At 31.1% G+C, this 13,673-nt stretch overlaps 1 protein-coding gene across 1 annotated transcript in view; it reads left to right on the forward strand.

The window, feature by feature from the left end:
• LOC143071297 (uncharacterized) overlaps positions 1-13,673 on the forward strand; it is a 41,823-nt gene that overhangs the window by 15,564 nt on the left and 12,586 nt on the right. Inside the window, exons 8-17 of the mRNA XM_076245523.1 lie at positions 400-537; positions 1,295-1,417; positions 2,361-2,432; positions 2,580-2,710; positions 3,094-3,186; positions 8,976-9,062; positions 10,408-10,518; positions 11,362-11,548; positions 11,820-11,963; positions 12,699-12,784. Coding sequence (XP_076101638.1) covers positions 400-537; positions 1,295-1,417; positions 2,361-2,432; positions 2,580-2,710; positions 3,094-3,186; positions 8,976-9,062; positions 10,408-10,518; positions 11,362-11,548; positions 11,820-11,963; positions 12,699-12,784 — 1,172 coding nt within the window. The remainder of the gene's footprint in view (positions 1-399; positions 538-1,294; positions 1,418-2,360; positions 2,433-2,579; positions 2,711-3,093; positions 3,187-8,975; positions 9,063-10,407; positions 10,519-11,361; positions 11,549-11,819; positions 11,964-12,698; positions 12,785-13,673) is intronic.

Raw genomic sequence — 13,673 nt, forward strand, 5'->3', positions numbered from 1 at the left:
TTATTGACCATAAACACAGTTTCAGATTTTTTTCATTGTAATCAGAATGTAATCATAAAGTAATCAGGATTACAGGGTATTTTGAAAAGTAATTGATTAAATTAAATTACATGTAATCAGATTTTTTGGCTGATTAATGATTACAATGATTACTTGAAAAATTGTAATCAATTACAGCTGATTATCGATTACAATTACAATTACCCCAAGTCTGGTACTGTAATGTATGTGACGCATCGTGAGTTCATGAGTTTCTGTATTTTAAAAACTTTTGAATTATCTACGCTGCATATAATATACAACACATAATTGTCAGTTAGTACTGAAATTAAACTTTTAGCATTGGTTTTAATTTATCTAACGCTTAATAATTCTGCTAGCCATTTTGTTTTTTTACAGCATTGGTTCGATTACAGTCTAGGATGGTAAAGCGTGGACGGCAAGGCCATGATGTTACCTTGGTGTTAGATTGCTCTGAACGAATGAGAGGTGCCAAATTTGATATAATGATCGACGCAGCAAAGACATATGTGAACGGTAATTACTTCAACTGTCGAGAAGGTCGATGCATAACTGAATTTTATCTTTTTTTTTTTTTTTTTTAAGTTGGTCAACATCATCCTGAACAAACCACCTAACTACTACCAATTATCAACGAATGACATCTGAACATTTGCAAAACTATTTGTTTTTGTCGTCTTACAGTTATGCAGCGTAGGTTATCCCGGTTTCATTAATTATTACTTGATTTATCCGTTTCCTCACCTGTTGATTAACTATAAATGGGCTCGTTTGATCTCTTTGATTAAATATGATAATAACGTCAAACTTTCTTGATTTCCTATGAAATTCCTTTTATGATGCCATGAAAAAAGGCGACCACGCCTGATGACGTATCATAGAAAAAATACATCTCTTTGCAGGTCGTTCGGAAAAAAGGATTAAAATTGTCTACATATAGATTAAAAGTCATTGAAGAAACTTACTTCACCACCAAATCTCGTCAAACACGATATGTATCCCCTGTCGACAGTTAAATTCTAGATACATAAAACGAAATTTGAAAATTTAACTGTCTCGAGTGGATAACCATACGTATCATACTAGATTTAGTGGTAGAATCTATATTTCCTACATCATCTAAACTTTGGTCTTTATTCATAGACACAAAGACACGTTTCATAGATTTCTTTTTGAATAATGTTAATGTGTTTATTTATTGTATGTCTTAACACCACATGTCTTTTCCCTGAAACTGCAGTGCAATAAATCAATGACAAAATTTCCTTTACAGGCATTAAAGATGTTAAAATGACACGACACTTAGAAGATAACATTGGATTGGCTGTGTTTGGAGGAACATCTAGTTTGATTGTTCAATCTACTTGTGATTATGATTTAGTATTAAAAGAGATTGGTGAGGACAAATTATGTGTTATCTTTATTATAGAGAGAACAGTCATTGAATGAGAAAAAAATAGATGAGTGTGATATATCTTGAGATCAGGCGGGTGAATTTTTAGTAAATATTATTTTTTCTGTTATTATATTTAATATCGGTTTAATATGAAGTTTTTGTACACATAACTCTTTGTCCTTTGACGTACTTTTAAAATATTCTTACACCAAAATGAGTATTTGTAGTTTTATTGCAGAAACGGTACAAAAACAACTAGAAAATGTGGTATGACTGCAAAAGAGATAACTTTCCATCATAAACTAAACTACGTAGAAGTTAGCAACTATATATATATAGGTAACAGTGCTGCTTTCAAAAATAAGGAAATCGTTATCCGTATAGCAAAATATAAGACTTGTCCCGAAATACCAATGATAAAACATTTCAAAAGCTCAAATTCGATTTAAAACACTGTTAAACGCATATTAAAAAAGGTGCATAAGGATACGATCAAAAATTCATGGAATCGGAAAAAGTATGGACAGGTTTGTACTTCTAATCATTAATTGACGTTTGCTTAACGTACAGAGGGACATCTAGTTATCAATTGACAAAATCTGTTGGCCCTGATGATAGCCGATAGACATGTGATACGAGCGAAATAAAAAATGGCAAGGTTTCCTTTTAAATTCACCAACTGAGGTAAAAATAAAAATAGCGTCATGCATACGTCATGCATACGTATCTAAATGATACAAAATAGTGCTTGCAAGTGAACAATGTAACAATTAATAGTGGGGACACTATTTGACAAAACTGAACAAATTAACAGCTAATCACTACGTATATTATTCCATTTTCCGTTCATGTTATTGTTTAAACCAAATAGTATATTTTTCAGTTATAGTGTCGAAATCGTAGTTGATGCTCCTTTAAAATAGAAAGTGAATTTATATTATAGGTCAGTTGAGACCAGGAGGAGAAGCGCCATTGGTTGGAGGGTTATTGATGGGACTAGCTGGTGCTCTAGGAGGTAAATAAAGACGTTTCGGTGTAAGAAATCATTAGTTTTGACTAGTGAGATTATAACTTTCTTTTCGGAGTAGAAACAGTAAAATTCTTTAATTTATAAAAGTATTTTAATTGTTCATAAATACAGTTTTTGCTTTCTTCAAAACAGGTGCTACCTCACAGATATCCGATAATGAAGTTCCTGGATACATGATAGTCTTTACCGATGAGATGTCGGCTAATACTCACCCGGAACTAGACAAAGATATTAACCCTTCCTATCTTACAGGTGATTTTCAAGTACGTCAGATTAGTCATAGTTACTTGAAAAAAAATAATTGGTAAAATAAGATTTGCATTGCTACTTATTTAGCATGAAATCTAAAATTTTCTTACAGTATTAACAATTTTAAAATGAATAATTTTCATAGTAACTTATTGATGCTTTCCACAGCAACTTATTGGTGCTTCATCAAAGATGAGCAAAAGATACCAAAGGGACTTTCAAATTTATGAATTGGAATTGAACTGATGACGCCATGGCTGAAAAAGAAAAAGACAAATAGACAATGATAGTTCACAAAAAAACAACCAGATAACATTAACATAACAATTCGAGTTCAAATATTTTATTTTGAAAGCACAGTTAATTTGTGTAACCGTTTTACACTATTTTATTACAGAGGCATGCTGAGACTGGCAGTGTAATTAGACAAATAGCAGGTTATGCAGTTAAGATTTTTTATGTACCCGTTGGTGATAACGATCGAAACGAGGTAATCAAATTACTATACACTGTGTTTGTTTAATTCTATATAATAGCGGAAAGTGAGCCGTGTATTTCATTTACATTTTCTCCTGAAAGACCGTGTATTTTATTAAATATTGTTCAATAATTGTCATCAGTAAGGTGCAGATAATTTTATTTGTTTTATAAATAGTTGTTAACAATTAGACAAAGAGCCTTTTATTTTAGAGCAATATTCTGAATAATATGGGGACGAAGTCCTCTATTACGGTAGAAAAATAAAAAAAAAAAAAAAGTCGGGAAAATTTCCCGAATTTTTCATTCTACTAATGAACTCAAAATCATTAACTTTTTTTTCAGACATTTTTAAATCCCCGCATCTGCGCTGAAATCTACTTCCGTTTCTGGTCTTGTTTGCATGAGACTTTGAATAAAATATATATTTATCAGTATAAGAAAGGAACTCAATACTAATTCATTTTTAAAAATGTTTGTTATGAAAAAAACGTTACCTGATGACAGCGTTTCTTTGTTTACATTGAACATGACATTATAACGTCAAAACTAAAATCCGTAACAACAGAACCAAAATCGGAAACGTTACGGTATTTCCGTTTCTCTTTTTAACATGTTTGAATTAAAAGAAAATCATACAGACTTCGTCCCCATTCACAGGTAATGCCTGCCTCATATTAATCTGAACTATGTTAGTTATCTCGAATCTGAACTATGTTAGTTATCTCGATTACTTATCCAGTCATATTATCTTCCCTCTGGTTACATGCAGCTGGAGTTTGATGTAACTATGTATATTTTAGTAAAAGTATACAAACAATTTATATTACACAAAAAAAAAACCCAATTACAAGCAAAAAAAATAAAATTACCACTACTTTTGATAATTTGCTTCCCTTCTAAATATATGTATATTAGAGTTAAATTGTCAAAGAATTAAATAAATATGATTATGTATTGTAATGTTTTTATGCCCCACCTACAATAGTAGAGGGGCATTATGTTTTCTGGTCTGTGCGTCCGTTCGTCCGTTCGTTCGTCCGTCCGTCTGTCCGTCCGTTCGTTCGTTCGTCTGTTCGTTCGTCCGTCTGTCCCGCTTCAAGTTAAAGTTTTTTTTCTCAACTTTTGACCCCAATTTCACGGTCCACTGAACATAGACAATGAAAGTGCGAGTTTTAGGTTAAAATTTTTGGTCAAGGTAGTTTTTGATGAAGTTGAAGTCCAATCAACTTGAAACTTAGTACAAATGTTTCCTATGATATGATCTTTCTAATTCTAATGCCTAATTATATTTTTTACCCATTTTCACGGTCCATCGAACATGGAAAATGATAGTGCGAGTGGGGCATCCGTGTACTTTGGACACATTTTTGTTTTTTGTTTTTATTTTCTTGAGCTTCTATTTCTACCTATAATTTTTTATGCGTTTTAATATGGGGACGAAGTCCCCTATTACAGTAGAAAAATAAAAAAAAAATAAAAAAAATAAAAAAAATCGGGAAATTTCCCGAAATTTTACTAATGAACTCAAAATCTAAGCTGGTTCTCGGCTGACTACTACACTTTGTTCATAGACAGCCGGTGTGAGCCGATCTATTGTAGAATCTGATTAGTCGACCATTAAAGTTACGTGTATAACACAGCACTTCATATTGTACACATGGAGTTTTATTTAATGCTACATTCCAAGAAATGTTATCGCAAATGAAAAGGAAAAATCTTTTTTCCTTCCAATAATCCAATGGAACATATTTTTTTTCACTGGTTAAAATGTATTGTTGAAAGCACAGCCTTCACAGTTCAAAAGTTTACATTTTGTAAGACGTCACGTTGATTTGCGAAAATCGTTCATGAAGTTTAGCGGAATTTCATTTTCATGTCAAATTTATACCTTTTTCGATATTTATCTTTATGTAACGCAATAGATTATTTAAATTTAGAATAGGGATGTATTTGACGCATTATTTATTGCTTTTCTATGCAAAAGGAAACAAATTGTTCTGTTTGCTTACATGTTCTTATATTGTACGTTGCTATGTAACAAAGCATCGTCCAATCTCGTTAAAATTTTCAGGGCAAAATTTTGCCTAAATAATCGGGTCATACCGGTTGTTTGAGTGAAGCGAATGCAAGCGGATTCCAGTTTACTCAAAATCGTTCAATTTTTTTATGTCGTTTTTATAAATTCCCGCATTTGCGCTGAACGCAGAAATCTACTTCCTTCTTCCGGTCTCGTTGTCGTGAGACTTTGAGTAGTCTAGTAAAATATAGGAACTCAAGGAACACAATACCAATATTTCATTTTTTAATAATTCTATGTCTTTGATATGAATTAACCTTACCTGATGCATTGCGTTTCTTTGTTTACATTGAACATGAAGTCATAACTTTAATAACGTCACAAGTAAAATCCTTAACAACAGAACCAAAATCGGAAACGTTACGGTATTTCCGTTTCTTTGTTTTAACAAATATGTAAGTTACAACAGTCGGAAAGCTGACCCTGGTTTGACCCCATCTCTTAAAGCAACAATGGACGTCATGTGATTACCATATATGGGCATTTTTTTTACCAAACAAAGTGAAGCTCGTTATTTAGAATTTGTAGTTTTCTGCATGAATTAAAACTAATTTCCTTTTAAGTGAACATTCTTGAGTATATAAGAAATATATTACTCAACTCAATTATGGATTAAACCAATTTTTTTCTCTCAAAATGTGTCTTCAAAGTCAAAAAAAAAAAATTGGTCACAGCAAATTAAAATCGTAATTTTCTTTCTTAACTTCTCGGGAAGCTATGCTGAATTTAAATTATGTTATGAAACATAACTTGGACTATGGTATGTCAAATTTGTGCCAGTTGATATGCTAAGATACGCAAATGTGCCACTTCGATGTGTCGATATTTCTGACGAAGCGGGGCCGACGGTTATTCACGAGTTACGTCCCTTTGTTTGACACTTTCACGAACAAACTATTGTTATATCAAGCACCATATGCTGTTATTTACATGTGGATATTATTAAAAATTATCTTATTAAATATATTTTGATACTGTAAACATGTGGCACAAAAATAGAGAAACACATTTTATCACTTTTCAGAACTCAGTCCAAGTGAAATAGGCCCTATGTGTCCCTATGTGCCATAATAGGGTTAATAATTTAATATTAATTTAATATTCCAAAAGTTAATTTAATATTCATGTTTTGGTAAGTATTTTTACTGCTGCAACCAAATTATTTTAACACAGAAATAAATGTCTACTCAATTTATACAAGGGGTAGTCTAAATATTCATGAATAATGGATCAAAACAGTATTAAAATGATAAAAAACAGGAATTCCTTTTCATTACTGACACTTGCAAGTTGGTCCTACCTTTTTCATCTAAACTTAAAAGAGATCATAATGAAAGTATTCTGAATGTAAAATCTTCATTATTTATAAAAAAGGAAAATCTGCAATCCTTGTATGAACAAACTAAATATAACAATACATGTTGTCTCATTAATTTCATGCAAGTTATAGTTCTAATGAATGGAGTCAAATTATAGAAATAACACAATAAACAAATAAATAAATGGTGGTAATTATGAACTTGAAAATAAATAAGAACAAAATACTCAGTAATATTTTTCTTTTTCTATTTGAAAAAAATAATAATAAAATTAAAAAAACTATGCATTTTTACATTTATATAAAATTATTTCTGAGCAGTTTCTGGGGGCTAAGTCAACAATTATGTTTAAGATCACAAGTCAAAATTAAGTCACACTTCATGTCAGTATGATAATGCTTTGAATAAGATTGATTAAAATGGTACTCTGAAAGAGATTGTTTGAAGGCAGCAACCATTTGTTTTCAGGGAGGGGGGAACTATGGACTTTTTCCAGACAAGTTGAAAACAATTCTTCTCTTTCAATTTTAGCATTTCATTTAATGACAGCTAAGGGTAAAACAAACATTCTTTTTCTAAGGGTCAAAAACAAATTATTTTTATCCAAAAATTGGAAACAAACTTTTTTTTCTTCAAAACAATCAATAGCCACCACCCCCTACCCCCACCAGAAAATCAAATGGTTGTTGGCTGCCTAGGTTCAAATTTAGGACAATACTTTCTCATTTACTTTTGCAGGATTCCTTTATCACAAAAAATATATATTATTATAAACGACGAATGTGTTTTATGTCAGTCATCTAAAGCAGTTAAGGTTGTGCAAAGACAGTATAAGATTTCCTTACCTTGTTTTAGTTAAGTCATACATTTCACTGACTTAAAGAAAATAATTAATCCAGTCAAATATTCACAGCTGATCTCGCCATTACTTTTTCAAACAAACATACTAAATGTGTGTACATTGACTGTGTTCAGATGCCAGGTGGCATCGATGTGTAAGACCGAAAAACTACAATGTCAAAAAATGTCTTTCTTTTGGAATTTAGTTCAAACGGGGTTTCCCAAGGGGTAATATAACGTTATACTTGATGCTTTTTTTAAATTTTGAGATACGTATTATTAATTGTTTGTTTAGTACATATAGTCTTTGTTAATCTGTGAAAAATAGAAGAAAACAATTTAAAACGACGATCAACGGCATTACGGGACCGTTAAAAGACGGCCAATTTGACATGTTTGAGATTTTTTTTCCTTTTGATAATAAACTCCATGCTTAACAAATCAAAATAAATCTATTTCAGACCCTAATGACAAGTAGGAAACTGAAAAAAAGATAAAAACTTCCAAATTGGTGCCAAAAAACAAAAATTCTGCGAAATTAACGCAATTTCAGAATGGCGGGTTTTAATATCAGCCCTATTGTTGTCTTAAGAAAGTAGCAACAACGGTCGTTTCTAAGGGCTTGCTTTCCGACTGACAAAAAATAATTCATACAGATTTCTTCCCCATTCACAGGTTATGCCTTTTTTTGTCGCTTTTTTTAATTCCCGCATTTGCCCAAAACGCAGAAATCTACTTCTTTCTTCCGTTTCGTTGTCGTTAGACTTTGAGTAGTCTAGTAAAATATAGGAACTCAAGGAACACAATACCAATTTTTCATTTTTTTAATAAATCTTTGTCTTTGATATGAATTTACGGATGTACTTAGGTGAGGTCTTGACATTTGTGTCAAATGTTCGGACTCCTTGGTGTTTTTCCATACAGTACCATGTAAAATATTTTGCCCCATAACACCCATTTATTTTTTCATCGAAGACTTAATAGCTTATGAAAGGTCATTTACCAAAATTTTAGAAGGTTCTTGATTTTCTTTTATTTGTTATGAGACCCAAATAATACCAATGCAAATATAAGGTAAAAGTCCGAGTCAGCCTTTTCCCGCCATATTTTAAATCTCAAATATCTCGAAAAGGAGGTCCACGACCCATCAATATTTTTAGCCTATCTTTATCCTTAATGGATGCTCTACCAGCTTATAGTATCAATTTTAAATTCTTAAATTTCACCTAACCTCACCTAAGTACATCCTTACGTTACCTGATGCATTGCGTTTCTTTTTTTACATTGAACATGACGTCATAACTTAAACAACGTCACAAGTAAAATCCTTAACAACAGAACCAAAATCGGAAACATTACGGTATTTCCGTTTCTTTTTTTTTTAACAAATATTTAAGTTACAAAAAGAAATAATTCATACAGACTTCGTTCCCACTCACAGGTAATGCCTGCCTCATATTATAACTAGCTGGTGAAGTCGGAAATAATAGTGTCGTTTTTAACCAATATAAGTAATCTTCAAATATAACTGATACAAACCAGAACGTGCTTTATTTATTGAAGGTAATGGAAAGTGCAGTTAAGGAAACAAATGGCAAAGTCATATTTCGTACAGAAATACATCGCTTAGTTAGATTGACACAGGTTTTGGTAATTATATAACTTGTTTACTGTCATATAGAACTGAGATTAATTACGGAAATTGATATATGTATGATTGTAATCTTGTTTTTATTGAATAAAACAATTTGAATACAACTTTTTACAAAATCGTTCCCACCAAGCGGTTACCAGATAAAAAAAAGGAAAAACATATTTAATTCTTCTAGAAGCAGTTTGAGTGTATAGGTGGCACGGTAGTATTTCCTGGCCCATAAGGGATAATGATAACCTTTTTAGAATTTTCACCACTTTCTAACACTGCAAAAAATTCTACATTCACAGTTAACTGAAGTACTTTCATTTTACTATTCAGAAATGAATTTGAATATGTATCATGACCGTTTACTTTTTTTGCTATTTTTAAAAACCTAAGGCCCCTAGTACTTTTAGATCTTTTATGGTGCAATGAATACAATGAAATTTAAAAAAATTCTCAAAAATTCATTTTCATCTGTATGTAAAATTATTTCATATTTTTCTACACCTGATTCATCCCTCAGTTTGGGAAAGTATGTTCAGTTGATACTGTATTTTTTGTCCAATTATTGTTTAGATACATTAACCTAAGTAGGGTACACAAAAGAGCAACCTAAATTCTGGAATGCAAATACTACCGTGCCACCTATACAGCTGATAAGCAAACACAATTTCGTCGCTGTTTAGAATAAAACAACACCGATATAATACACATAACATTTACGGCTCACACCAGCACACTATTTGAAACAGATGCGCGGTTTGACAATTAATGTCTCTTTAGCGATGCACGAAGTGAAAATGTTTGAAATTCAAAAACCAAATACAAACTTTGAAGAGCTTATTAAACAAGTACCAACAGAAAAACTAAGCCGGGTTAAGAAGCTAGAGGTCAAAGATACAATTCTATTCAATAATTGAAATATCTTAAATTTGACAGAAAGACTAAACATGACTATATAATCTTTTGTTCAGAATGTTTAGATGTTTCTTTGATCAAAATGAATGTTTAAGACACAATTCCTTTATCAGTGACATCGTGATTGCCATCGTATAAGAATTTCAGACATTCTTTCCTTTCTGAAATATTTTTTCAGTGAACAGAATACATTTTATTTTGAAATTGACAAGAATTAAGAGTTTTGCATAAAGGCTGTATCATATGAATACAAATAGTTGGGTTTCTAGCCTTTAATATACAATGCATCTGTTGAAATAAAGTTCCTCCAAAACACAATATTGATTTCGACGAACAATAAGTTAAGCAATGAAAAAGATATGTTTTTAGGTTAATTTACTAAGTTAAATCTATGTTTTGTTAGGTACTAATTTTATTTATTCTGTTCATATGATTTAGTTATTAGCAGCACACGTAGCATCAGAGTTGAGACACTTAGACCAAAATCCTACTGCAGAACTTGTACGGAGTAGAATTATTGATAGGACATCGAACCCAGAAGACGCACATGTGAGATACATATTTTGTAGTGATTTTGATAATTACACACAACCAGCTGTCACATCTGTATTTACTTGAAGTGACACAAGGTTGTAAAAATTTGATTGGTGTATTGGAGTTTAAATTAGAAATGATAGAATTCGGTTTTACTCTGTCAAAATGTAGTCAATTTTGTGATATATTCAAAAATATAATATAAATTAGAGGTAAACGAGCTTTTTCTTAAGCTACAGGCGGATGTGAAAAAATCACACAGTTTGTATGGATTATACAGAGAAAAACATCATAATGTGAATATAAGCTATGCTAAATGATAGAATTGTAAAATAAAATAAAATAAAGTTAGCTTTAAATTAAGGCTTTCAGAATATCAAAAGAAAAGAAAAGGTCATTGTTCGTTTTTCCATGCTAAAACATAAAAATAGCAAAATTATATGAAGATTCCTTTAGAAATTGTACTAATGCAGCGATACCCTCCTTAATGCTCCAAATAAAAAAAAACCATTGAAAACCACACAAACATAATCGACGTTTGCGATAATATTAATCATAATAAGTCAAAATCTTATAAATTTGATCTTTTAAAAGAAAATTCGGATTAGCAAATTGCATATCTCATTGAGTTTTGCTGACTTATTGAAAGTCTGGACCTTATATGGTCTGCTTTTTTATAATCCAAGAGGGCGAAAGACACACATACAGCTTTAATAATTTCTACGATGACGTTGTTTCTTTTGTCATGATTTTTGTAGAAGATTATATCATTGAAAAATTCATACACATTTAAATGATTAAAAGACAAACACAAATAAACACTCAACACACATGTTCTAAATATTCCTGGAATTTCAGGAAGACTGTATTGATTTAGTTATGGAATTTCTAACACCTCTTTACACTGAGAAAAGAAGAGGGTTTTTCACTGAACTGAAATTTCGATCGCTTCAACTTGGAGACAGAGTACGACGTGGTCCTAACTGGTTGTATGATGAACAAGATTCTGGTCTCGCGGGAACTGTTGTTGGACAAACATTTGAGAGTAAGAATAATGTTTTTCAATTTGATTGTAAAGGTGTATAATCTGATATTTTTTCTATTCTGTTCTAACTTTAAGCCGAATTGAAAATAACTTTGTTATATAATGAATAAGTCTATGAAAATGAGACAAGAAGAAGATAAGGGAAATGCAAGAACAAATGAAAGTAGGTGACCACAAGTAAAACATGTGAAGCAGTAACATATCATCCGAAAATAAAAAGCTACAAATACAACATCCATATTGACTGCAAAATAGTACTTTTACATTTCAGCCAGTGTTTGGGTGGAATGGGACAGTGGTAATATAAATAAGTATATTTATGACGAACAAAACAATATTTATACCATCCGAAAAGTGCAAGAACATAGGATTATATTCGAAGAAATTATTGCAGTGGGATGCAGAGTTAAGCGAGGTACTTAAATTTTATTCTTATAACAAATATATTGATTTTATTATATCAGTTTACTTAGAAACAATGATTAAAATTGAATTGGTTAAACATTGAAGGCTTAAAAACCTGTTATCACTATTTACCTTTCTGATTAAAACAGAAGTCAAATACAACTTTGAACAAGAAAATTATCATCAAAGTATTCTGTGGTCCATATCACATGTCATGTCATGTTATTTATCCATTGCACCTTTCGGCCAACTACACTTGCTTTCTTTCTGCTTATAAGTTTATCTACTCAAACCGTCTTGTCATGTGCCTTTGGTTTTTAATAAAAAAAACTAATATTAACTAAACTATGACTAATTCAAATTTATGTCCAGCCAAGTCATATCAAATTCAATCCAAATTTTAAGAAACAATTAGTATAGGTTTCCTGTCTAACAAGTTCCGTCAAAGTTTTGATTCAAATTTTTTCTTCTATCTTTTTCACTATCATAGTATTTAAAAAAAATTCAATCAAATTTCTTGAACATTTAAAACTTTGGGATAACAGAGCTTAAATTGTAGAGAAATATGTTTATATCTGAATAAAGTAAAGTGTCTTGTGTCTTATCTCTGTTTTTTTTTAACAAAAATAAAAATTACGATTCTTTTTATCAATCAATGAAAGGCAAAACTATTAAGTTGGACAAGTTTGATCTTTTCTTCCATGATGCTCATGTTTTTCTTTGCATTTTTTTTTTATCTTATTAGGCAATGATTGGACTTCTGAAAATTCTGATGGCGGCTTTGGAAGCATGGGGACAGTTCTGAGTGTGCGACAGGATGGGTCTGTTGTTGTAAGTACCAAAGAACACCATTAATATAATAAGTAATGGATGTTAATGAAAAAAACATATGTAGGTTCATGGCAGTACGAAAGGAACCAGACGTCAAATGAAAATGACAGAAACAAAAACAGTGTAAACAAGATTATAACGCATTATGTAATTAATTTAAAGAAGGAACGTGCAGTACGCCTATGAAACGACAACCAAACGACACAAACATTCCACAGACACTTAGTTACCATTAAACGGTATCCAATTGTAGGTATTTGTATGTATACTTCAATGTATCAAGACATACGTTGCTACATGTTTATGTGAATACATTCAGATGTGTGAATCAAATTAAAGGAAGATTTGTCATCATCATCAATAAGACTTTTTGTATTACATATTAAACCATATACTATTAAATAAAATAAAATAAACGATTTTCTTTAGTTTGTTTATTACCGAAGCATCCAATTTAGATTCGATACTCGGAAAGGCTCCGTATTCTAGTACTTCTAAAGATCCATATTCAAACATCTAGATCACAGACGAACTGTTTTCAATCTACGGTTTCCGTAGTTAGTTAAGCTATCAATTCAGTGAAATTGCAGTATGACATCACTAAAACTTCTTAGACTGAATTATTTTAAATACTATCACTTCCGAACACTAACTTCTAGGACATCTCTCTTCGTGGCTATATTACTTATTTGAAATAGAAATAAATACTTCATAATTTTTATTGCCATAATATAAGAACAACATAAATAAAACATATTCAGGAAAACAGATGTAACTCAAAGCGCTAGTAGTATAAAGAAGATAAAGCTTGCAGTTTATAAAGAAATAAAACAAAATGAAAAAAAAACAGTTAAAATTAACCATAATCTATATTGTTTTCCCCAAAACT

Source organism: Mytilus galloprovincialis, chromosome 4, assembly GCF_965363235.1.
Source record: "Mytilus galloprovincialis chromosome 4, xbMytGall1.hap1.1, whole genome shotgun sequence".
Classification (NCBI taxonomy): Eukaryota; Metazoa; Mollusca; class Bivalvia; order Mytilida; family Mytilidae; genus Mytilus; species Mytilus galloprovincialis.